Source organism: Trichoplusia ni, chromosome 13 (assembly GCF_003590095.1).
Source record: "Trichoplusia ni isolate ovarian cell line Hi5 chromosome 13, tn1, whole genome shotgun sequence".
NCBI classification, from domain to species: domain Eukaryota; kingdom Metazoa; phylum Arthropoda; class Insecta; order Lepidoptera; family Noctuidae; genus Trichoplusia; species Trichoplusia ni.
In genome coordinates this window covers 3,857,409-3,884,721 of record NC_039490.1, presented here as the reverse complement: position 1 = coordinate 3,884,721, position 27,313 = coordinate 3,857,409, and the positions used below count along the sequence as shown (strand labels likewise).

Sequence of the window (27,313 nt, the reverse complement as noted above, 5' to 3'; positions counted from 1 at the left end):
TAAGGTAAAATAAAGAAACAAATATAAATCCATACATATAAATTAATGTATTCTATTATCAATAACATAAGGTATAGTTACACAAATAATAAAATTAGAGGAAAACAAATTTATACATAATTCTTAACGCGAATAAAAAAACAAATTATACATGCTATCAACACAAGATGCTATTAAAAAAAGAAAACAGTATTTTACAATTTCCTAAAACAATCGTCTAATGCTTTCTACCCAGCGCTCACTTGTTCATCAACTTACCATAATAATTGTCAATTTGGTTTCAATTTTAGGGTTCATTAATTTGAGATTTAGATTTTACCTCAAGTCGGTCAGAATCTTACTTTATGTGCGAGGGAAGAATTATTATAATTAAGTAATCATTGACACGTGCGCAGTAGGGGCACAAGTAAAGCGCGATAAATAAAATAGGACTTAAATAATTTAAATAGGTAAGAACTGCTGTCGACTGATTCCTTACTATGTCCATCAGCCCAAAACAACAGATGAACATAGTGGAACAAACCAGTCCGCATTATCAATAAAATTAAGTCAGATATTGGATAGTGTCAACAAAATCTATGATTCCCATTATGTATTCCATTTTTTTGGATTCAAAATAATGTCATCAAAAATATTTCTAATGTCAATGGTAATTTGCCATACTTTTAATAATAAAGCCAAACAAATAGCATAATCACAAAAAAAATAAGCAACAAAACAAAAAATATCATGTCTTATAACTGATTATGAACTAAGAACGAATAACAAAAACCAAGTACATAAACGCGAGTGTTCAACGAGACGCAATTCTTGATCATTGATTTAAAAATAATAAAAAAATAGTTTTCCAATTAAAAAACGGGTCAAAATACACATAATACAAGCCAAATGTTCGCAAGACTCGGAAACCGGCAGATCTTTGATAGAGGGCCTCGCAACAACTAAAATTTAAGTAAACTTCGCTTCGTGTGCAATAAAATTAAAAGTAATACAATGCCACAATAAATAAAATAATCAACTAAAATTTATACTAAAACATTTGTGCGGGTAGTAAGTACCGATGGTTTGTGATAGTGTCAAATGTTGTTGCTAATCATTTTTAAGACAAACATAATGTAACGTTATGTTAAATAACAATTCTATACGTTCGGAGCTCTGTTGCCGTCTCCGCGTGTGTGTGTGTGTGTGTGCGACGTGTACAACACTCGCGTCGGCCACACACCTGTGTTCGTGTGACAGTACTGTCCGCTTCTATATCTGTTCCTTTCCTCTTAATAAAGACCACATACAATAACGTGAACGCGATCGTTTTGTTTTCACATTACCTATACTCTGACGTGTATGTATTATATTAACTATACTAATATTTATAACTATGTCTAATTATAATTATCCCGGCACTATGAATGTGATGTATTTCCCTAGTATATGAGACAGTACTGCGGCGACACTCGGCGATCACGAGGTTGTATTATTGCTATGGAGACCGCCGGAGCGTCGCGCCAGGGAGCGGCCGCGGCCGGTAGGGGTGGCGGGAGGGGGGGTAGCGGCAGGACCGAACGCGTAACACCTAAACTATAACCTAGTAACTGAACGCTGCAAGCTCATCTACAAACATTTACAATATCCATTTAAAAAATAAACAAATCGTGTCTCGTTATAACCGGGACCCCGCAACTCGCTCCGTCACGCCAGGCCTCGACACTTGCACATCCGAAACACGCACCATTATACAAACATTATTATGTTAATTTCTCCTTGTCCGCTTAGCTATAAATATAGTTTACATAATATAAATTAAAATATAGAGTGAAAACTACACATTTCTTACAATATACTATGTACAAGGCATCTCTTGTCGCTCCATCTAACAAGGCGTAGCCGCGGCGGCGGGCTGCCCCTCACTTATATAAACGTTCATACAAAAACCTATCTGGCACTAACATGTATATTCATTACAAAATGTATAATATAATAATATTATGTATATACAATCACAACATAAATTTGATAAACAACCGAGAGAAATAGATAATATATTGGTGTTACGGACATCTTGTTTCAGAGTCAAATCTGTTCATGTCAAGCATATATTGTACTCTTTAAAAGTATTCATTAAAATATATTTGAACTTTTTTTTTATTATTAAACGAAAGGAATATTTATGTTGATTTGTTCTGAACAGCGTTTCGCGGCGGAAACTTTTCTTAATGATTTTCATCCCCCGTCTCTTCGGAGGGCAGTATGGACTTTACATATAAACGAATCTAGCTCCCCTAATAGAGTATTTATTGTCACTCCAATAAAGGTCAAATTGCGATAATCAGAGATCAATGACTGTCTTGATCGCGTTCTTTTAACATTTCTAAGCGTACAAAAATTATATAGATCGCCAATGATTACATTCACAATGAAAACTACCTGATTTGTCCCCAAATTATTTGATATGTATACGAAATAATGTTTATATATTAAGACATGACAGTAAACAGGGTTTTGCTCAATCATTGTTCTGTAACTATCCAGTTATCTACGACGTATAGGAACATGTTTCCTGGAGTATATTGTTCGTTTAACGTTGTTTATGAGACGTAGAGGCAAGACGTGCGCACTAACTAACACTTAGTATTATTATTATTTTTTGCGTTGTCATGTTTTTATAACAGCCGATACAGACGAACCTGAATCACCAATGAGGTTGGATAATTCATCTAGTGTGACGTCACAGCAAATGTTTGATCCAATGATTGGTATGTTGGTGTTGGTGGCCAATTCTGTTAGTCTGCACGCATTATAAAAGCATATACATTTCTGGAAGCAACAATGACTTTTGGTCAGAGTTTTTTTTCACCATATTAGTCCAAAATTTGATTATTTACGAGTAATTTTTTTACGTTCGTATGGAAGTCTATTAGTTCGGAAGTACTTGCGTATCAATTCTATGTTAAGTAGCGCCCTTAACGTTTCATGAGGTAGACGAAATATCACTTAATTTCTTTGTCACAATTAATTTTGATAACACATAACGCTGTCAATTCAAAGCACAGCAACTCTTAAAACAATTTGCAGTTAACTCTAGCTATCTAAACTAATTGCTGTATGTATAACTGGTAGCGCCATCTTGCCTCAATTTCCCACACTAAAGTTTAACTTCAATTGATATAATTCAACAAGTTGACGTTTGTATTTTGTATCGCCCCGTTACATCGTCGAGTGATTATTTTGCGTCGCCATTGCACTATAATTATACATCTTAACTAAATTATAAATCAAATTACACGTACATCACTCGCGTAAATCAACACAGCGAAAGTATAAATCTGTAAATTATTGCGAAGACCTACAAGTGATCCCATACATGTTGAGATATTAATAATATACTCGATTGGCCCACATGCGATCAAAATATTTTTTTGTCGTATAACTCCCATTACACTAAGAAACGAGCAATTCGTATATGTGTTCCCAACAGTAAAACATTTCCATTGATAGGGAAATAAAACTACAACGAAAAACACTTAAGATATGATTAGTCTATCACTTATATAATACAGAGTCAGTAAACAAATCGGACTCGTCGCTCACCCGTTGCTACGCAACGATGCCTTATTTACAATTTTCTTACAAATTTTTACACTTGCTTTTTGGTCATCGATTTGGGAAGAGAACGAAATGCGAAGACTGTTGAGTTAGAGCCGGCCGCGTGGACCGGTGTGTTGGGCTACGTTAAAATGGAAGCTACCGTCACCACTGACAACTCGTACGATCTTCTGTTTCATGTAATATTGTATTCAGTAATGCATGTCGGCTCATGGCTTGCACCGTTATTTACTTTATAAGTCACTACTGCACTGCGAGGTAGCCAATGCATCTAAACCGATATCATAAACAGTCCATCTTCGGTATAGTTATCGCCGGGGTATCGTTGCCACGGTGGAACACTACCCGACAACTGTCAAACACCAACCTTCAATTCTTCTAGTAAATGCGAACACCGAGCGTCGTATCCTAGTGATTGGCCGCGCATACTATTTCCATTGAACAAAGATGAGATTTCGATCTCATTCAATGGAATTATAACTACGTTGCGAGGTCGAATCGTTAGGACACACGAGCGGAGTCAAGGAGGCCGTCACTGCAAACTGTGACCTTGGAACGTGGTACTGATTACTGAACCACCCCGTCTTTACAAGCGCGAACTACCAAACGCAGCAACCTTGAAGAGGGGAATGGTTACGCGACCGCGAAACGTGGTAACTTTAACATCGTTGGATCGTGGTATCACTGCACGCGTTTACAAGCGACAAACTGCCGCACGCAGTAACCTTGTCGCGTGGTCCGGTCTGCAGTACAGCGAGGTGTTTGCTACGTAGGTGTGGGTACCGAGCGGGAGGTCGTCGCGCCGCATCACAAGTTGTAGACCGCGGCGCGGCGGGCGTGACGTCACTCGCGCGGCGCGTTCTTCAGCAGCGAGATGGCGTGGCGGACGTACTGCACTAAATGCCGGAACGTGGACGACAGGGACAGCGGCCCGCACTTACGGTCCACTGCTATAAAGAGATCTGGAATGTTAGGGTATATGTTAGTTGTTACACAAATTAGAATATCTTTTTGGTTGATAAAAAATGTTTGTCGTGTTTCCAGACTTAATAAAATACTTGATTAAGTGTAGTCGTAATTAAAGACAAGAAAATAATAATTTATTACTGTATAAAAACATTGTATATTTATATTTTCTTACAATAAGACTCTTTTATCTCATAGTTACAGTATGCGATTTTGTAAAAAATGGATTAAGCGACGGAGCCAAAAAAAAATGCTTTTTCTAAACAATTAGATTAAGACGGAAAGAAAGAATACATAATCAGCTTATCCGATATGTTGAAAACACTATTTCTTAAACTTATAATAAAACAATAAAAAATTGACCAACCTCTATTAGCCCTCAACCGGCACAGGGAGTCAGCCTGCTCCCACAGGTCGTGCGCGACGTAGAGGAAGGCGTAGTACTTGTTGAGCAGCAGCAGCGCCTGGTGCGCGTGGGCGGGCACGGAGTGCGCGAGGCTGCAGTAGCCGGACGACGCCGAGCCCGACCCCACCGACCCCACCGAGCCCGCCGGCGACGGCGTCGGCGACAGCGGCGACACCGACTCCGCCAGCGCCGGCTGTGGGGGGACGCTTGTAATGTATGCTGTGCAGTGTGCTGGTCTAACTACTCATGCGGTATGTACTAGACTATAGTTATAGTTAAAAAAGATAGGTAGAAAAAATTAGGGAGGATGTCGGTTTGTTTTTAAAAACTTCTTGTAATAAAACACCTCAATATAATTGTAAGTTTGGTGAGGCGACACTTTATTTTTAATTTTATGCTAGCAGATTGTATACTGATCTCTAAAATGCATAAACCGTGAAATTCTTTAATAACTTCATTTCCGGTTTCTTAATTTATATATCAATGGATAAATTCATGTGCACTAGACGTGTCATAACTCACTATTTAACACAACATCCATAAGAAACTTAATATGACTTAAGTTTAACTTCACAATAAAAATAATAAAATCCTCAAATAGTAAATATCATAAACCACTTCAAAAAACAGAATAACCGACAATCCTCGTCCCAAAAAAAAAAGAAGCAAAACTTAACTCGATAAATCTCAACTCGAAACTACAATAAATAGCAAATAATAATAATAAAAAATAAAAGACAATGATACAGACATCAGCGCGTACCTTCTGTTGGTACTCGTGGACGATCTTGTTGTACTCCTTGACTTCGCGGTTGTACATCTTGAACATCCGCAGGTATAGCAGGGCTTGGACGCGGAGGCTGCAAGTGTAAGAGAATGTTAGTGACTTGGAATTATAAGACTAATTAGCTAAGTAAGATCGTATTAAAGGAAAATGACGTCATCGAAAATACAGTCATGGAAAATACAACACATTTCGTACCGTCGTAGTGTTGTATTTTCAATTTAAATCAGGAGAATGGCTGTCATTTTTTTGTATACAGTATTTTATTTTAATTATAAAAGTCGTCAAAATTTCTTGTGTGGTCTTAAAATAAACTGTTCTTGTAGTAATGTTTAGAAATTATTATTATTTTGTAAATTTTCGACGTCGATAAAATTTGTTAACTCACTATCAAAATAGGATGTTCACAAAACAAAACTAGTTGCTGTTGAATATATTTACCGATTTTGTTTTATTCGCAATCAAAACAGGATGTTCCCAAAAAAAAGAAAAATATTTTGAAAGTATTCACCTGAGAATATCAAGTTTATTGAAGGTGTCGTGCGGCGAGGCCCTGAACCTCTGCGGCATGGAGTGTATGCTCTTGATGTACTCAATGGTCTCGCGGTAGATGGTGAAGGCGCCTTTAGTGTCGAGCTCCAGTTCGAGCACTCGCCCGGTCAGAACGAAGCACAGGACTGACTCTAGGTAGAGCATGACGCGGGGGAGTGGCTCCTGCTCGCGTTCTGCTGCGGTTCGGAGGCGAGTCGCCTCCTCCAGGTAGTACCTGTCGAGAGGGGGGGATGAGTTACGCCTTGTAACATTGATTGTTATTAGATTGGTGATTATGTAGCCGTGCGATATGATAGATACGGTTGTCGTGGTTACTAATGTAACGGTTTTCACGTTATTTACGTGGCAATATTGAGGACGAAGCTGAGCAGAAGTGTCATGCTGTTTTTGTCACTGTTAAGTGGCATGTAGAGACAAACATTACTTTACCAATTTCTAAACTCAATAAACGAGTGTTCTTTGTACGATAAACTATTATGTTCGAAAGTGCGAACAAAATTGACTCAATCAGTTATATCAAAATGTTGTCCTGTATCCTATAATGATGAACGAATGATTGAATGATCTGGAAGAATAAATGGCTCCTTACTTGTGATCCCTCTCCTCGTCGGACAGGGCGTCCGCCGGCAGTCTCTCGAAGTATGAGAAGTATATGGGGGTCTGGCCCGCGTACGGATCCGTCCGCTCGTGGTTTGTGGCTGCTACCTCACCACCCTGGATTATATATTATATTGTATTATAGTTGTAGTTCATGTGGTTGAGGCTTTAATAGTGGCAGTCAGGACAAGGTCTAAAAAATTTTACTTTATTTCTTGTAAAAGTTTAATGCTGTCATGGCTAGCTGGCCTCTTGTAAAAGATTCAGAGGATAATTGTGGTAAATTTCTTAGAAAGGAAAGAAGGACTTGTATGATACCAAAATGGTTACAAAGTTTCTATTAACATATAACAAAAAATTACCAAAAACATCCGTGTCTTAAACACCAGCCTACCAGAAAACTTTTCAAGGATTAGAACGGATGATTTTAACTCTGACACCGGTTTCAATATCAACCATTTCATGAGACAGGTATATTGTAGCAACATTACCTGTTCAGGATGCGGTGTGTGTGGTCGTTTGGGCGCAGTGCGTCCTGTGGGCCGCTGCAAGGCTCGCAGTGTTTCGGGCCGCAGCCGCGACAGCGCCACGCGGACGACCACCCGCGAGCGACGCCGCTCCGCTACTGACACAATAGGACGGTATAAGTAATGTCTACAAGTAAGTAGGGAGTAATGAGGTCTGAACGGAAATATTACGCTAAAGTCTCGCAAATTATGTGTCAAAATATGAGACTCAGTCATGACAGAGAATGACATAGCGAATTTATAAGAGTTATGTTTTATTGAAACCGATAAGAAAAACCAAAAGGTACTCACCATTGGATGAGGCTTCCTCGAGTCGTTCAGAACCGCGGCCGGATTTCAGTCCTGATCCAACATCAGCCTCCGCGCGAATATATCGCTCAGTGGGGATCCGGTCGAGCGGCTTGTCGAGGGACACTTTGCCCTCGAGCCGGTCGATCGACATCTTCCCCTCTGACAGCCGACCTTTCGTGTCTGGAAGACGATCGTGCGACATTTTCTCTCCCGCTATCCGCTCGTGCGTCCTTTCCCCTGATAATCGGTCATGGCTCATTCTTTCACCTGATAACCGATCTATTGACACTTTATCGTTAGGTAAGCGTTCCGACGACCGCCGGTCCGCGAGCCGATCAGACGACAGTCCGCGCGATAGTCTGTCGTCCGACAAGCGATCGCTCGCCGACGACGACCGATCTGACGCGGTTCGGTCGGTCGACGTCCGTTCTGTCGATATTCTATCGACGGGCCGTTCCACCTGTATCCGGTCATTGGAGGTGCGTTCGGTAGGTATCCGATCGTTAACGATCCGATCGGAGGGTATTCTCTCGTAGGAGGTCCGCTCGGGTATCCGGTCCATCGTGCGGTCGCTGGGGGGCCGCTCGATGGGTATTCGGTCGTTGGCGGGTCGGTCGAGTCTCTCGGCGGAGCGGCGGCGGTCGTGTCGCTCGGCGCGCTCGGGCCGCTCGACGGACAGTCGCTCGGGCTCGCGGCGGCGCGGGTCGGGCTCGCGCGGCGGCGACAGGCGCGCGAGGGCCTCCTCGTTGCGGCGCTCGGCGGAGCGCTCGCGGTGGCGCCGCTCCTCCTCGTCCGCCTCGGGCGCCGTCACCTCGATGATGGTCACCTGCCCCTTGCCTTTGCCGCCCTTCCCCTTGCCGCCCTTACCTCCCTTGCCACCGCATTCGTCGCTCTTTTTTGGTGTAAAAACCTGTGAAAAACAATAGGTTACATTTAGATACAATTGTTTTATTTTATTAAGTTTTATTTGAGAATAATAAGGTGACTAAAAACGAACCTTGCGAAAGATATGCGTCTTGGTGTCTTGCAGGGGGTGGTGATGGGCGGGCGGGTCAGGTTCCACATCGCTATCCGCGGGCGCGGCGGGCTGCATATGCAGCGCAGCGCTGGGCGGAGGCGTGGGCACTCTGGGCTTGGGCGGTCGACCTCGTCGTTTCTTGACGGGTCGTTCCTCCGATGGTCTCGCCTTCGGCGGCCTTCCTCGTTTCACCGCTGCCGTAGGCGCCGACGGTGCCACACGAGGTGACGTCTAGAAGTACAAAACATTATTAAGTACATACAATACAGCCTAGGTAAATACAACCCACAAAAGCAAGTTAAAGTATCTTACCGTATGCCTCGGCGTGTCCTCGTCGCTGGACGCGGCGGACACTCGGTTGGGGATGGAACGCCTTCGCCGCCCCAAGTCTGGTGACGGCGATGACGCATCCGAGTCCGACATCTCCGAGATCGGGCTCTGGAACAAACATAACAATTCATACTGAGACCAAGAAATATATGGCAATGGTTTTTGGGCAACATCGCAATTCCTCTATTACTTTGGTGCACTTTTACATAATTCAGCTATAGATCAGGATTTTTTCACCATACAATTTACTGGTTTTCTTGGCTAACCTCATATACGGACATTCCAGACGCAATATTCCCGTGTATAGCGCCCACAGCTTGCCACAACACATCCTTCAGCTTGATATACTCGCACCAAACTCTCTGCTTCTCCTCATAAGGCATGTAGCACATTCTGTTCTCGAAGAACAACAGTCCACAACGAAGGTTGCATTTCAAAATGGCAAGTTTAATCCATTTCTGCCTAACGTCCTCTTCTTTAACGTGAAGTAAACGGTGGAATTGTTCGAGAAATAGCTCAAAATACGAGTTCATTTCGCATGAGCAACTTTAGCTAATACAATTCGATCCACAGAATGACAACGCTAAGACGATATTCACGTACATGCTAACACACATAGACGAGACTAGGAACTTGTAAACTATATGGAGATGTAATTACAAAACGTCTTAGCTCAGTACACAAGTGGCTAGTTCCCAGTGAAAACGCAGAATCAACCGCGAAGCTCAGTCGACGTTAAATTGTAACTACTTGCTGTACTGAGAAATGTATGGGTGCTCCATTTCTAAGAAGTGTTTATCTTTTAGAACACGACACCTGAGAAAGGGCCGCTAAATATAGGATGGAATCGGATGCATGGAGAGAATAAACACGAAATATGCTGGATGAGGACTTATATAGCTGACAAGGTTAAATGACGCGTGTTGTGCCGTGAGACGAATGTTTTTCTGCAATGCAGCGTTATAGTGCACCAACCGATCCTTAGATTAAAATTCCTGTCTTTGCATATTTGATAGAATACTACCCGCGAGGTTAGCTAGAAGTCTTTAGGTCACAACCAGGATGCAACTCACCGGTTTCCCTTTAATGTCGGCGAGTGCGTGTCTAACATCCTTGCCGGAGTCGTAGGTCTGGTCCGGGGGATGGGCGGGAGGGGGCGCGAAGTTGGACAGGCTCCAGGAGGAGCGCTGCGCGGGGGGCGGGGCAGCGGCGGGGGCGGTGACCGCGGCCGCCGCCGTCGGCGCGGGCGCAGGCGTCGTGGACCCGGCTGATGAAGACTCGCTTTCTGAGTCCTCGGATTGTGATGAGCTACCTGAACTTGGACTGCCTGATCCTATCGGGGATAAAGGCCTGGAAAAGTATAAAAAATTGGTTAAATTAGATTCGTTTTACATGTTATTTACTGTATCAAATGTTTTCTTTTGATGTGCAATAAAGTGGATTTGTATTGTATTGTATTCGTATTATGAATGTTGTTGCTGGTGAAGTCAGCTTGCAATTTCATCTGTTTTTACTTCCCATGTATTCTCTTATTTATAAGGATAGAAATAGGTACTCCAAACTAACCGATAAGAGGAAAATAATAAATATACACAAATTTACGACTCAATTACTTTATAGAACAAGGAAAATCAAACTATTTCTCACGATCAAAACTTAAATGCAATTCAAGTTAATAGCACAAATCTAAGTTAAGTATTCGAACACAAAAGCGGGAAGTTAAAATCCATAAAACTGCAATTTGCTCAAATCAAATAAGTATTTCAAGCAAATAGAACTTTGGCTCTCGAGTCGGGAAAATAATTTAATTTGAACCCGTACTTAAAACTTACAAGTTGCGACTCAAGATAAAAATCAATTAAAAACTTTGCATCTATAAAGTGCAGACGTGATAATTTTTTTCTTAATGAATATAAAAGTTTACTCAGGCGTATTTATCGGGATCGCCCGACTAGTTACGGACACAATGGAGTCCTTAATCATGAGCATGAATCGTAAGTATGTTTCATGATATAAAAGTTACTAAAAAAATTGTGATAAATTTTGTTCAAGTCGGGAATGAACTTACGGTCCTATCACATGAGTGTTGGCGACCTCATCGTCGCTTTCCGACAAACCGAGGTCCTTGTTCACCACATCACTGTAAACGAGAAAATGAAAACACAAATTAAACACATGGCAACACTGAATCGATGTGGAAACTGGTTATTTAGATTAACAACGCAGAGTTGTAACCGTGTAATTAATTATTGAAGTAATAGGTGTCATAAATTAGTTGGACAAGATCGTAATGTTTGTTTAAAGTAGAATTAAATTAGATAGATATTAATTTCAGAAATAATATTATCTGTCAATTTTTGAGACTATTAAATGGAATTATTTGATTATATTTTTCAAAGAAAAGGTTGCTATTTACACGATTCTCTTTTTTTACGCCCTTTCGAAACTTAAATACCAATTAATCGCTCCAGTTGCGAGGGACAAATTCTTATAAACCGCAATGTCTACACGAAATTTTAAAATATTCTAAACAACATTGTTAAGTAACGTATGTAAAGCGTTAAAAGGTACTCACGGTGACACTGAACTTCTTGAGTTCGATATCCGGTTGTCCAAACCTGCAACAATAAACAAAACATTGAAGTATAAAGTTCAAAAAACATAAAACGGTCGTAAAAACGTCAATTATATAAATTATCCCCGTTAGGTAACTTAAAACATACAAATTAATAATTATATTATGTACCGTTCGAGCAAACCAATAAATTCTCATTAAAACCTCAATTAATCTCTCGATACGTTTATTTGTTGAAAAATGTGTCGTATCAAATAATATAGTGGAGTAATTAAGGAGGTTGTATTAATGTGTGGAGTGTATCGGTTCGTGTAACCATTTGTCGCCGGTCGGCTACTGAAGCGAGACCGCGACACATTTAAGCAAAAAGCGATCTTAAGAACCACCTGCCTCCTTACGATTCTCGACAATATTTGCGAGAGCTTTCAAGTCTCAAGTAAGCTGACTGTCCTAAGCAATCTCTTTAATGTGAGAGACGTTTTTTTATTATTGCCACTAAGCAGATTGCTTGCTAAGTGCCAGATAATGTCAGAATAAAGTCAATCAATTGTATTACGTTCGGTTTTAAATCAAGAACAATGCTTATTAATGTGAGTGATTGAGGAGTACTTTTGAATCGGGTATTTGACAGAAAAAAACTGTTTAGTCCGCTAGATATTTCCAAAAAATTATGTACACGTATTTTGTCTTTTGAACAAAAAATGAAGGTGATACAGTGATTGAAAATCGCGTATGACGTCACTTACTAGTTCGCTTTTACTAGCAAGTGATGCTTTTAGCCCCCCACTACCTTACTCAAAGTGTTTTTTATCTTCCTTACTTTATAATGTATAAAATTAAAAATACATACTCGATACAGATTTTTTGAAAATCTGTCAAAAAATCTGTCAGACAGAATAATTCAATTTAGTCAAATATTATTGGCAGAATGTTCGATTTACGCGTTTAGGTGATGGCGATAGTACTGTACGGACATAGGTACCTCGAACTATAGTTTGGATTCCACAGTGAGTATTCATTAGCTACGACAACGCTCACAAATAACCCTATGCATAATAAATGCCACCGTACAAGTGGCAGGCACGTCGATAAATTAGACATATTCAAAACGGCTGCGACTGGACTATACATTACCCCGCCGCGTCTGCTCAAGTCTTTTTAACGATGCAATAAGATATTCACTGTAGGTATGTGTTTTATCAAAGCATTCGTTTTTTATTAAATATAACCGCACCGTAAAGTGGTGTTTAATTCGTTAGTTTGTACGAAATAGTTCTCTCTTGATTCGTGACAGGATAAGTTGAATTCGATTTTGAATACAATCATGTTTAATTGGCCGTGAACAAAAGTCATTATTTTATTTAAGAGCCGATAGTTTTTTTGCTCAGCAAATGAAAAAAGATTAGGTAGTTATAGAGACAACTAAAATGTTTCCATGTATAAAACTTTTTGAAATTTATAGGAGTAAAATGCATGACCAAATGAAGCAATTCTACAAAAACTGTAGTACATTAGTAACCCCAACTACTGCAGTCAAGTAATTAACTAAAGAGTCTGATTGTGAGGTTTGACTGCGGCACACATACACCATGTATAAGTGCATCCCAGCGGAGAGCGAACGATGTTTACTTAGGCGTAGTGAATGTAAACACGACGGCAGTAGGTTCGGTGCCAAGCCGATACCCTGTCGACTTTAAACAACCTATAAAAGTGCCTTGAACTCAGCGGTGTACATAATTATGTTTTGTGTAAACATCACAATTTCTCACAATTCTCACGGACGTGACGTGTACTTGGAATGATTTGTACTTCGTTTACGACGGCATGTTAAAAAGCGAATGATTTGAGACTACGTTAAAATGCAGGAATGTTATCACAAAACCATTTTGTAGATATTTATTAGTATTTTTAGAGGATAAATTCAATCATAAATATGGTATAGACATAACAAAATATTAACATACATTGACTGTATACATCAAGATTGAAAGAAGGCATTTATTTTCCACGTAAACACCTGTAAATCCCATCAATAATATCAATGGGTTCCGTCAATCAAACTCGTTCACTCATTCGCGGCTTATCCCGCCAATCGTGTAGAGGGAATATCTGAACGCTGTACAATACAATTCTACCCCGAGACGGTGACGTCAGGCAAGGACTGTGCCTGTCAGGTCACCGACCCCTAGGGTAGCGGTGACTTGTGAGTGTCAGACAAATGACGGCCGATCCTGCAGCCCACTCCACTACACAACTTGGTATTATCTAGGTCGTTATACGTTTCTGTAGGCGCGACCTTTGAACCCCAGTGAACCCATGAACTTGAAATTACGCACAGATTTTTTCATCCACTTGTAAATTTCCCAAAGCCCTTCGTAATCGACTTTCAAAAAACAACAAATAACGTGACTAAATTTATACAAAGGTCAGCGAAACATTCGTTGAAATAAAATAAACAACTCGGCGTTTTAAATACTTAGACGACATCCCATTCATACATTCCACGCTCTTAAGCAACTAAAACACACTCATCAAACTTTGTCCTCTATAAATAGGTTAAAGCTATGTAGCTTGTTGTAACGTGGAGCGCAGCGCGTGTGACGTCATGGACACACAACTGCATAGTACGGAACACAGATTAGAAACAAATGGAAGTATTGTATGCAGGAGAAAATAACAAAATATTCCGGAATACGGGCTACTCGGCGTAGTACTGCCGGCGGTCATGTAATAAATTTGCAGCCTTAGCTGCGCGCATCCTAAATTCAATGGAGTAATAAGGGTATGAATAGTACGTTAATTTATGTGTCTGTGGTACGGAGTACGGAAGCATCGGCGCTCCTGGCTGCGACATGCGCTAACTTGCGTAATGACCACCCACGTTACTTAGCGTACACGTGGATGTGTTGCACGGACCGCACGTGTACGACGAGAGTTGGTAAACATTGCCTGATATTGTGCGGTGTTACGTGAAAAATGCTAAAGGTTAAACCGCTTTTATGTCCAACTTTAGAATTTCAATTTAATTTTAAAATAACAATATCTAGGAATATTACCGAGAATCATGTGACTTTTTTCATTCCATACGACGCTATAGGTTGTTCTTCTACGCATTGTAATTACGTGAAGTAATAAAACGATTACGTTTATTTCCACGGGGCCAGTGGGTGTTACTCCATCGATGGCCTTATAGCCCGCTGTATAAGGCGAGCCGGGTGCGTGCGTGCGATAGTTTTTCATGTGACGTATACAAGTTACCGTTTGCCGTTGCGAATCCATCATGTAAATGGCGAATTGTTTGAGACTTGTTTTGATGCCTCCGATGCGAGTAGGAACGTGACGTCATTGCGTAATAAAGGGTTTCGTTTTGTTAAACAACTTGCGAACTATTTTGGTGGATTGAAACAATTTCGTTCAAATATTGGAACAAATTGCGTTAGAACGGTACGGAGCGGGACGGATAGACTAAACGGCGCAAGCGTATTGTGCATGTGTGATCTATTCGTATAATCGCATCCACGGATTATCTCTTATGTTGTTACCGGTAAGGTCTATAGTTACTACAGGTCGACAAATAGCCGAGGCTGAGGAACTCACCAACTCAACAAAAGGACTCTGGGTGTTTGAGGCCTGTTCCCTGATTTTAAAATTTTCTGTCAGTAATGAGCTGTGTTAGCCGCATGGAAAGCAATCGTTGGGCCAAAGTCACCACCAGGGACCGGACAACCCCACTTTAGAGTTAAGCCGTTTGACAGGGTAACCCGTACACGGGGTAACTCATATCGCAGTGTTACCTTTTGTTCGAGTTACATCCTCGAAACCCAGCGAAATGGTTAACACCTTCATTATGGTAACCACGTGAAGGGGTTAACCCCTTCAATAACTTAACCCTTTGAAGTGGTTACCTTCACGAAAGGCTTTTATTCGTGTTACCCTGAATTACCCACTAAACTTGAGCTGCATACTTGCACCCTAGCGGCCCCTCATTGCTTTACTAAGACTAAAGCTGATTTTCTTCTATCGCCGACGCGTCGCGCCGCGACTCGCGCCTCTCGGACAAACTACCTACGCGCGAAACGTCGTGTTGCCCGCGACTTCGTCCGCTTGGTTAGAAGATATAAGTTAGGAATTTTTGAACGAAAGCCCTCGAAGATTAATATTTTTCCCCGTATTTGCCACATTTTCCATTAAATCTTCGCTCCTATTAGTTGCAGCGTAATTTTATATACCTAGCCTAAAACCTTCCTCGATTATTGGTCTATTGAACACAAAATGAGATCAATTTTTTAGATGAAATTATTTATAATAATTTAAAAAAAATCGAAAACAAGTTTTTTTTTCATTTTTTGCATTTTCTGAGAAGATTTGACGGGTGAATTTTCGATTGAAAATTAGAGTGTTTTTTATATTAATTCAAAATAAGGTGAAAAAATAAATATTTTTAATCTAATAAATTACAGCGTATTTGGGACACAAAAAAGTAAGAGTTCACCAAATTTCGTTACAAAAATAAATTTTTGTAAAAGATAAAAATAAAAAACCACAATCTTGGTTTTTTGGATTTTTCACATAAATTTTGAGGTTATGTGAAAAAAATGTAAACACAAAAGTTTTAGATCTTTTTATTACCTACAACTTTGCCATTTGACTTTTTTCGATACGAATTTTACTTTTGCCGGAAATTGAGAAAAACCCTTATTTTACTCTTCAAACGTCACTCCCACCCCCTTCCCGACCTCAGATCACCCGTAAATTATTTTTCCTATCATTTTTAATTTTTTATAATATTCCCCTTCTTTTCTAATGGGTTTCATCCTACTATTATTATTTTTTGGTTTTAAAAATTATCGACCCTGGTCTACAAGTATAGACACGAAAAATATATATCACAACAAAATTAAACTGTAAGATCATATCCACAATGATTTTTATTCCATGTTTGCAAGTCGCTCGGTAAGTGCAACAATGGCGCCGCTGGGCGGTAAGATGTCACGTGCGCTCGTGGTTATACTATTTTCAAACTAATGTCTATGATAAAGAGTGCATATTACATTGTCTTAGGTTGGAGTGGGTTACCCTGTTACAGTGTTACAGGGTAGTGAAAGGGTAACCTGTTCGGAACAGGGTTGCAATAATCCGTTCGAAGGTGTAACATATGTCATAGGGTTTTTTCTTGAAGCGCTTAAAAAAACCCCTTCAAAAACCCTTTCAATGAGTATCCGGCCGGTCCCTGGTCACCACACTATGGGAGCCAACGGATGGACGGCGTCGTCGTGGGCGACTTAGGAAGCGGTGGCGAGACGACCTTAATGCTTACCGCGCAGGCTGGTTCCATGCGGCCCAGAATAGAGAGTCGTGGAAGGATTTGGGGGAGGCCTTTGCCCAGCAGTGGGACACAGTGGGCTAGAGAAAAAAAAAATGAGCTGTGGGCCCCGCTAAGTTCATGCTTAACAGATATGCGACTCAAATCGACTTTATTTGTTTCTATACAATGCTGGAAAGAGTACTTCTTGCAGTTGCAAGTGGCTATAAGAAAGCTTTAAATTCTTGGTAAAACCAATTCTATTTTTGGTTGAATCTATAGCCTGCAAGCTCCCATAGGTTAAAGTGATTTCCCATATTAACACTGTTATTTCATACAACAATTAAATATTGATATTAAATTGTTAACCCCACTCTAATTGAGTAGGTAAGGCAGGTAACGTGGAAACCTTAACAAAGTGCTATCGGGAAACAATTTTCACGTGGATTGAACTTCAGTATTTCATCAACATTAATAGGACAAAATTTTATTATTTGTGTTTCTATGGCATAAAGGTCACTTGGTGGGGGAAAAGGGTGAAGAGAGTTTGATAACATGATGAACTTTTTTCTTCTAAGAGCAAGCTGTATGCAGCATATGCTGTGCATGCGATGTTTGCCGGCTATATAAGGAGTATGTAGAAGGGATACACTTGTCACTCAGAATTGTAATGCCAACATTGTTGCTATGTAGAGTCGGTGTTACAATTATGTTATAAAAGATACCGCTATATTGGAATGTTCTTATTATTAGCGACGATTTTTTTTTTATATTTTTTTTTGACTTATTTTGTAACTGTTAAATGAAAATAATAACATAAAGATAAATGAGTTTGCATTCATCAAAACACAAATTGAGTATCACTATTCTTCTTAACCTAATACCTACCTTTACCATCCTTTGTCAGATTCCAATATCGCCAGATTCTTTCCAAGACATTTTTTTTAAGCGCATCAAGCAAGAGTAAGGACCATCTCTATTTTGCCGAAATATTGATCACAGGTAATTAAATTTATAAGAACTTTCTCGTACCAGAAACACTAACACATAAACCATATTACAATTGTAATACACCCATATTCCATACGACACGACACAATTGAAACTAAATAGTAAACAAATTAATATTCTTTGTTATAGTTTGTGTTATGCTTAACTTGAGACAACATCCGCTTTTGAACAAGTCACCTATATTGAGTATGGGTTGGTTTTAATACTTATGTACTGTAAGCATATTTTTCTATGATTTAATTTCGCAAGTTTAACTTAAAACCTGCTGTTATGGTTGAAACTGTGCAGGGGGTCGTGGCTGTTTTCTACTCCTACTATTTACTGCTTCTGATGAATTTCGTTATGGGTACTATGATCGTTTCCGGATACATCAAGCTTATGTGTTGGGTGGTTTACGTTGTTTATCATTGTTGTACAGGAGTTTCATCATTGAAACTCCTGTACAACATTGATAAACAATGTGGCGGAATGTTTTGCCTAGAAGCAGTCGCCGACAAAAGTTAATTAAGACAATCAGATTGTCAAAACATATTAACAAAGAGGCTTTAACAGACATGACAGATCTGACCGTTACATAAAAGGCTAAATTATATCCTAATTCCAATTAAAATTTGCAACCAAATACGACAATATCCGTTATTTTTATATTTATTTGATTGTACGTAAAATGAAATACTCGTATTACTTTTTCGTTTGTGAGAATATAATAAAGAGTTAGTTCGTTTAGTGGTACGGGGGTGAGCCTTTCACTCATAAAATTGTTTTCTTAAATCGTAAGGAAATGGTGTCTGCAAAATCTACTTTACGATAAGTGTTGGGTAACTTTGAATGGTACACTAAAAGTTATTATAAAAGCTCAGGAGTTTCTTGGGGATCCATTTTTACAGTGTTTACGTAACGTTGTTCATACGTATAAGATCAAAATTTAAAGTTGATTGAAATAAAAATGCAGACTCTTTTGTATTTGATTACAGTACAGCACGCAGAAAACTGGTTTGGTTTTGTTTGTCATTCGATTCTTGATTTAGTCCTGAAATGGAGTATTGAATGAAACCAAGATCTAGTAGCGATTCAGTGTTATCAGCGTTGTTAGATGTTGATCGAGTTTCAACTTGTGAAATTGTTCTAATGGCGCTAGTGTCGAGATCCATCGATTTCAAATCGATTGAAACAGAAGTCTCTAAAGTCATTAAAGGTAGAGGCTCCTTCTCAAAAATATTCAAACCAATGCAAATTAACGAGGTTAGTAAACAAACAATATAAATTACATAAGTCATGACGTCTGGAGGATATTTTGTTTTTATTTTAACTCATTTCGTAACATCAAGCAAACATATAAAAGCTATTCTAAATATAGAGCTGTAAATACACTCTGATTTGCGTACTGTTACATATTTCTTTCATCCACTCAGCTATTGAAAACAAAAGGTAATTCTTTGAAATGGATAAATTTAGCGGTACCCAGTAAATAAGGGTTCAACTTCATTCATTCACGTTTAAATATAGAATACTGAGGTATGACGTCATTCGTATTGTACCATATAATCGTTATAAATAGGTTCGCTTGTATTTCTCGCTATTTCTTTTAAGGTAAGTTGTTACTAAGTCATTCAATAGCTCATTAGCGATATTTAAGAAGAGCAAATCCTTATAGGAAAGGAAAAAAAACTATTTCTAGTTTTGTTCAACTGGATAAACAGTCTCATTAATACTAGGTACTAATGATGTGTTACAAAAAATATTTCTCGTTGTTGATATCATCTAGCTTTTAGTTCTTTTTTTTTGGGATAAGATACTTTTAAACACAAGGGAAAAATAATGTATCATTTCCTTTAATTCTTCCATCGGAAATTGGGTCTGTAGCATGAACCGCCTCGTTCATATTTTTTTCAAAGTTTTATGCAGTTTGCCTATTCCCATTAAAGCAGGCTCTGACGCCTCTGACTGCTGCATTTTTAATACAAATTCGTCAATTCTGGTATGTCAGTGTTACTCAATTCAACTTCGACACAATTTCTGTTTACAAGTACCTACAGTACAAAATTCTACGTTAAAGTGTTGCGGCACTCAGAATTTCGATCGCTATGCGTTACGAATCGTACCACGATACGGTCCGAAGCCATCTCACCTACAGCCGCCCGAAATATTTACAAGCTTTGATTCTGGCCTGGAATGAACTTATATGCGAAAGGTGCAGTTTCTATCCCAAAAGTTCTTTGTACTTTCTTTCTTATTCTGAGACACAACTGACAAACGGTGAACGAAAACATCGTGAGGAAACTTGAATTAAAAATATAGGAATCTGAAGTCGCCAATCTGCAGTAAATAGGCGTGGTGAGCAATGCTCAAACCTGCCTTAAGTGTTTTCATGTGTGTAAGTCCATAGAAAGCAATATAATATAGATTTAAAGATCTCACATAAAACGAAACTATTTGAAGTTGCTTGAAGGTTACTATACTTGAAGCACTTCTGTTTATTTAACACGATCAGCGTAAAACGTGGCATTCTGTCAAACTTCTCCACTCTCTTTAGTTTATATCTGTCATTGAAAACGTAATACATTTCTAGTTTACAGTCTAGAGCTGAAAGTTTGGCGTTTTACAGGAATACGAAGAAAATGTAAGGGCGTATACATAAATCATGGCGTAGAGTGCAGTCAGTGCGACAGGCCGCGAATAAGGCTGAGGTTACATTAGAACGCGACGCGACGCGCGAATGGGATGCGAGACGCGAGTAAAAAAGAAAAATCATGGAAGTAGAAAGACGGGCTTTGTGGTAACATCAAAACAACAAGCGATTTTTAATTTGTATAAACGATCAGAACGACATCGAATTTTAAGCAACTTATTAGATAATTTCTCACTTCCATGTTATATACCTGGCTAGATTACGGGTATCGTAAACGGTGTCATATGACTTGATTGATTTTGTGTAACATGTACTTGTTTTTTTTAATTCATAAACTCCGCACTCGAAATAATATTAGGTACTTTTAGATGTGCAAAACTCCATATTGAACTCGTTTCGCTCTTGCAGTCGAATCGCTAAACGCTTACCACTATAACCTTGGCGTAAGCAGCGATAGTGCGACGAATATGCTAAGCATTACAACTGTTGCTGAGTTTTCTCAGTTTCCGTGAACACATTTGAAAGACAATTTATGCACGATAAAATTTTCACAGTTAAGAGCTGTGAAAGACATCCTATGTCTACAAATAACGTGACTGTCTGTATCTTTTATAATCTTTCAATTTGTTACCTTTTAAGTTTCATGCTTCTTACTTGCAATATAAGTGATTAACATAATATCACACCTATTAAATGCTATTTATGTTATTTGCTTTAAAAAAAATCTAGCACAATTTAATTAACAAAGTGGTTAATTGGACCTTACCAATTGATTAGGTTAATTTCATCATAAATTAATTTACAACATTTAGTGTATTTTTTCCGTTTATATAGTTTACTAGCTGACCCAGCAAACGTTGTTTTGCCGATTTTTTTTCTAGGTTTATGTATTTTTAATGCCACATTATAAAAAAAATAAAAACAAACAATTTCGTCCAAAAAATAAAATATATTTTTTTTAGTGTGTGCAACCCTTATCACTTAGGGGTATGAAAAATAGATGTTGTTCTATTCTCAGACCTACCCAATATGTATACAAAATTTCATAAAAATCGGTCGAACCGTTTCGGAGGAGTACGGTAACTAACATCGTGACACGGGAATTTTATATATTAGAAGATTAGGCACTCTTTTATACAATTATTACTAATCAATTTACAACTACATTTAATAAGGCCTGAAAAACCATGTAGAAACGTGTCTATTGCAAATGATCAAGTCAATGTATACACCTTTATGTATAAGTGTGTTAGAAAGGAATATTTCATTGTTGAAGCTTTGAAAAACGTCAGAATATAGAAAAGAATTGAGTTCAGTGTGCGCCACTGACATACTGCTATTTTTAGCGGCGTGGGCGAAGGGATGTTAGTGCTCTATAATAAAGTTATCCTTCACAATACAAACTATGAACTCGTTTCAGTTCGTTCAACGTGTTTCAGTGACAAAAAATAGCTATAAACCGATGTACGAATATAATCCGTTTTCAAATCTCTTTACACATTTTGTAAAGGCGATAGTTACCTCTTTACTCTCAAACAGCTGGACCAACTTTGATGAAATTTGGTATGGAGTTAGATGACACTGGGTGAACATACTGCGTTATGAAGGATTTTTTTAGCTATAACTGACAGCCACGCCGGCGACTACGTAAGATAAAGCTAGTTATTTATACGACTACTAGCTGTTATTGACTAATTTAGTCCGAAGTTTGTTAATTCTAAATAAAAGTTGAACAAAAACCTTAAATGTACTCCTTCTAATTTACTATTAGGTAATATCGGCTAAATTTAATCGAATGTCAGAGCGCCTTTAAATGGTGTACGTTAGGGTGACGTAATTACCGAGTTGACCTTTTAATTACCGCCAACGAGTTAGAAATGTAATTAAAAGTATATTACGGAAACCTTTTCAATGTCAAATAAACATCTTGTAACTTGTTTCGCAGGACCTGTTGGGAGCGAATTGACTGTTGTTTTTGGTATTCTATTTAAGCGACAGTTGATAGACACATCTATGACGTATTCCTGCTATAAAAAAACATATATACAGCCAAATTGAGTAACCTCCATTTTTAGAAGTACATGTAAAAAAATGTGACGCATTAAAAAGGAGGTTTTAATTAATTAATAAGTTACGGATAAAAGTATGCATTTTAAATTGCATCACGCAACGTTCTGAGATAGTGGTTACAAGTAATTCTCGAGCTGATAAAAAAGGACAGCATACATAATCGAGACAGTAAATTTCGTCGAAAGGAATAATGAAGTCCTAAATAAGCCGGGACAAGTATTCATGAAAACAAAGAGGCGGTCGCAAACATTTTATAAATAAAAACACGAGCAAACAGCAGAAGAAACGTGTCGTCCTTAGAAATTGGACTTAGTTGCGCAAAAAAGGGGTGAAATATTAACTGGACCAGCCCCTTTCGGTCTCATTGTTTACTGCAACCAATTAGTCAGGGAATGCGAGGCTAAAATAATCCCGCCATTTATATTTATTTCTCTTTTTCATACTTCGCTCAGTTACGCAATTGTTTTGTGGATCAATGGATATTTTAGAAGGGTGTAAATAAACATTTCGCGTTGTTCTATTTCTATTTTTATCGATAAATGGTTTACACAATACGTCAGTCAAGTGAAAATCAAATGTAAAGGACCATTGCTAACATTGTTCCTGATAAATGGGTAAACGTCAATCAAAACGTGGTATTGGAGCGAAAAGTTACAGTTTCAAAGTACCTACGCGGTACATTGATTGAATTAAACCTCGCACTCTGTGATCGCGATACAAAATGTTTGTGTCGCCTTGTTTGTAGCCGCGTTGACAGTAGACAGTGGTGACACTTTATTTATTGTAGTCGTTTGACGAATGCTCACTTTAATTTATTCCGAAGTTACATGAAGTATGTAGCAGCTAGCAGCTTGCCGTCGTATGGCCATTTTATCGCCAAGTCAAAGGTAATAGAAACGAATCTCGGCACACAATTGAATAAAAAAATTGATGTGCGTATTAAAAAGTAATTATCACTTGCTATAAATGGTAAAGGAAAACATTGAAGGATGTCTAAAGCCAATTCAAAGGTCCACGGGCAATTTAAACTTTGACACCAAGCTGTACATTAACCATACGATAAGAAGCGGCTATATTATGCTTTGCAGCAGTCACTTATTTCTTTTTTACCTAACCCACCTATGGATTAATAAAAGAAAGCGGTAATATTCCTAAGGGAAGTATAATTAACTTACCCCTAACATAAGGGTGCTCGACAGGTGTTTGAGCATTTAAAAAATAAATAAAAAAATGTTATTTCAAATTCTAAACAGGTGTAACAAGCTATCGCGCGCCCCTATCATGATAGTTAAAACCGGTGCTAAAATAATAATAGTAAAAAAATGCACAAATGCGTCGATAATAAAAACATTCATTTGTCCGTTCATTTAGTCTTTGTACGTAGGTATTAATTGGAGGTGTATCTTCAATAAATCTCAATTTCCCATTGTGTTAATGGTCATTAAATGTAATAACACTGCATTGCGACCGATGTAACTTGGCATTTCAGAAATGATATAAAAGTTTGTTAAAGCGAGATGAAAATATACATGTTCGCTATGTGAGACAGAGACAGCCACATTTTGCAGCTCTTTCCCGACGTACCAAGTTACATTGTAAGTCTTTTGTCGTTCCTGCTTACGAGTATATTGATTTACAATAATTATTTTTTAATTTGTCTGTCTGTATGTTATTGTTGACATAATTATACAGGTAAATTGTTGTTTCTTATCTACAGAACCGGTTCGAGGAAACGATTATAATGACAATTAGATTTACCTTTTGTGACACGTGTAGAAAGATATGGGTTTCCCATATGATCATTATCTAGATGAAATTCATTTTTTTCTTTAAATACAATTTGGATATTACTAAATATGATAAGATTGGGTGTTAATTAATTACTAAAGTTAAAGACATTGAAGTTTTATCAGTTACTATGCAAAGTGTGACGATTTTTGTTTTTTTTTTTACTATAAAGATGTTTTATAAATAATAGTTTTACGATACAAACATAAAATCCTTGTAATAAAAGCCCTTCAAAGTGAAGATTTATTAAACGATATTTAATTAAAACAGGACATATGTGAAGACAATGCGACAATAAATAATGAATTGATACGATCGACGCGTGCGCAGCTCAAACGGTGTGCCGATGGCGGTGCCGCTAATATCACCGGCTTACTACGTATCATGAATAAGCAAAGGAACAGCAAAAATTTGCACAATGAGAGCTGTTACATTTCTGCCTGTTATTTGTAAAATGTAACACTTGCAGTGATAGATTGACTTGCAGAATTTTTGCAATCAATTGCTCTTGTTCTGCTATCGAGAGATTCGTAATATAGATGTTTTGTCCCACTTCTTAGAGTGTTCTTGGTAATATAGTTGTTTTATTGGCATGCAGGAGCACAAAGCACTTCGTCCTGCTAACCATTGATTTAGTGGACGGCTAGTGTGATTTACAACTGAGGAAATCCTAGTGACTTGTTAATGTCACATTTGTAAGAGTTAATTGATCTGTAAATGGTTGGCTTTAGTTAAGACGTATAGTAATAGAAGCTATTAAACTTAATTTTAGATAACTTCCTATAGAAGTGCTTACAGATGGACCAAATCTATTATTTTTGTATTTAATAGATAACTTCAAAATCGTAAAAAGGCCAAAAGCATGAAATATGTATGATACATGAAAACAAAAATGATGGTTGTATGCCCCCTTATAAGTACATTTTTTCTTGGTATTGGCCAATTTGAAGGCAATAAATTTATATTATCTGTCAAAATTTAAACTGTCTTTCACGGTTAACAAGGATCAGACCTTAGATCTGTATGTTCCTACGGCTGTATGTATTGTCGTAGGAACTATAAAAAACAGTTTATTTGTGTTTAGCCTCAATAACACAGTTTCTTTTTTAAAGATTATTCAACATGAAGCAAACAAATGATATTAACATTGTTAATCTATACTAATCTATACTAATACTAATATATAAAGCTGAAGAGTTTGTTTGTTTGTTTGTTTGTTTGTTTGAACGCGCTAATCTCAGGAACTACTGGTTCGATTTGAAAAATTCTTTTTGTGTTGAATAGACCATTTATCACGGAAGGCTATAGGCTATATAACATCACGCTGCGACTAATAGGAGCGAAGATACAATGGAAAATGTAGAAAAATCGGGGAAAATTCTAACCACGTGGACGAAGTCGCGGGCAACAGCTAGTTAAATAATAAAAGTTTCATACGATCATTAGATCGGTATCTAAGTTCGACTGTATTATTACAAGTCCGACATTTCACATTAACATTTGTAAATGAGTAATACTTGAGTTTTATGAAACGGTAAATGTGTTTGGATATTATAATAATGTAGTCGCCATGTGTAAGGTGGGAAATAAATTATAAGCCTTATTCCTTTGTCATAAGGGCGGAATTAATTATTAAGGAGTTGGTGTTTTCTACGATACCCTTGTGTGTTATTTTACTAATTATAACGATATTCTTTTTGTATATGTACTTAAAAGAGGTATACGATCTTAGTGTGTTTTTTGCAGACAAACATAAAACGATTATCATGACTGAATTAAAACAGTCATTTGATATGTTTTTGTATATATTAATATTAATACACCAAGATTTCGATTATTTTAGATTCTCTATGATAAGAATGATTATCTTATATTTGAATTTGGACTATTTACGTCATTGCAGAAACAAAACCTAATTAATTGCAACATTTATTTACTTTATCAACGGTTACGTCACTGCTTTTAAATTTTAAGGTTATAGTCATTTCAAGATAACTTCTTCGTTATCGTAATTAGACAATTACGAAACCTAATTTTTAAAATAGAGTTCAGACAGCAGTATTCAGACAAAATTCGCACTTATTAATAACGCTAGATGGCAGCACAGACTATCTACGTTCGATACTGAAAGTTAAATTAATATAACAGTAACAACATTATAAATTACTAAGAAAACATTATTAGCTTGCACGTAATACTGGATAGGTATCCTTGCCGTTTACTCGGAAGTGATAAACACCGGCTTAGCACTTAGCTTTAGAAAAACGCAACTACTTTACTAGGAAATAATTAAATTAATGTAATATTCCACAACTTTCACACAACGCCATCTAGTCTCAAACTAAGCAAAGCTTTATTATGAGTACTAGATAACTGATATACGTAAAATTACACCCAGACACAGGGACAAATGATCGTGCTCATCACACAAACATTTGTGCTGGGTGGGACTCGAACCCACGACCTTCGTTATAGCAGTCAGGATCACTAACCACTAGACCAAGAGGCCAGTCAAAAATTAGTTGTGACCAGTTTATTAGTGAACTTATTTTAGGTATAATTTATAATGAGGTTATAAGATGAGCTATAGAAAGGGAAACAATAACAATTTAATTTAGTGTGGTTTTGATTTTGGGGGAATCCAAAGGCAGTATCGTCGTCGTATTCTATTGTGTTTTTATCCGCAGCTGTGTTTTGTGGTTATAACTTTTTTTTTAAATAAACCCATACATTTATTTTTGTTATGGGCTCGCTATTGTTTATACTTATAATTTATGTTCAATATTAGGCGTTAAGTGTTAATTTTCGTACTAAGATACAAATACTTGTCCTAAGCGAGGATCGAACCAACGATACGTCGCAAACAG

The 27,313-nt window shown here is 37.9% G+C and overlaps 1 protein-coding gene across 10 annotated transcripts in view; it reads right to left on the bottom strand.

Moving 5' to 3' along the window:
• Nucleotides 1-24: 24 nt before the first annotated feature.
• The window catches only part of LOC113499834 (AF4/FMR2 family member 3), a 169,082-nt gene continuing 141,793 nt past the window's right edge, over nt 25-27,313 (bottom strand). For 8 of the 10 annotated variants that reach the window (XM_026880397.1, XM_026880398.1, XM_026880390.1 and 5 more), the window contains 12 exons: nt 11,647-11,689; nt 11,140-11,211; nt 10,145-10,421; nt 9,054-9,179; nt 8,721-8,972; nt 7,724-8,633; nt 7,397-7,530; nt 6,898-7,022; nt 6,268-6,522; nt 5,724-5,832; nt 4,934-5,165; nt 25-4,562 (listed from right to left, as the gene is read on the bottom strand). In XM_026880397.1, coding sequence (XP_026736198.1) covers nt 4,444-4,562; nt 4,934-5,165; nt 5,724-5,832; nt 6,268-6,522; nt 6,898-7,022; nt 7,397-7,530; nt 7,724-8,633; nt 8,721-8,972; nt 9,054-9,179; nt 10,145-10,421; nt 11,140-11,211; nt 11,647-11,689 — 2,654 coding nt within the window. In that variant the 3' untranslated portion in view covers nt 25-4,443. The remainder of the gene's footprint in view (nt 4,563-4,933; nt 5,166-5,723; nt 5,833-6,267; nt 6,523-6,897; nt 7,023-7,396; nt 7,531-7,723; nt 8,634-8,720; nt 8,973-9,053; nt 9,180-10,144; nt 10,422-11,139; nt 11,212-11,646; nt 11,690-27,313) is intronic. The other 2 variants (XM_026880396.1, XM_026880395.1) reach the window with 2 other exon arrangements.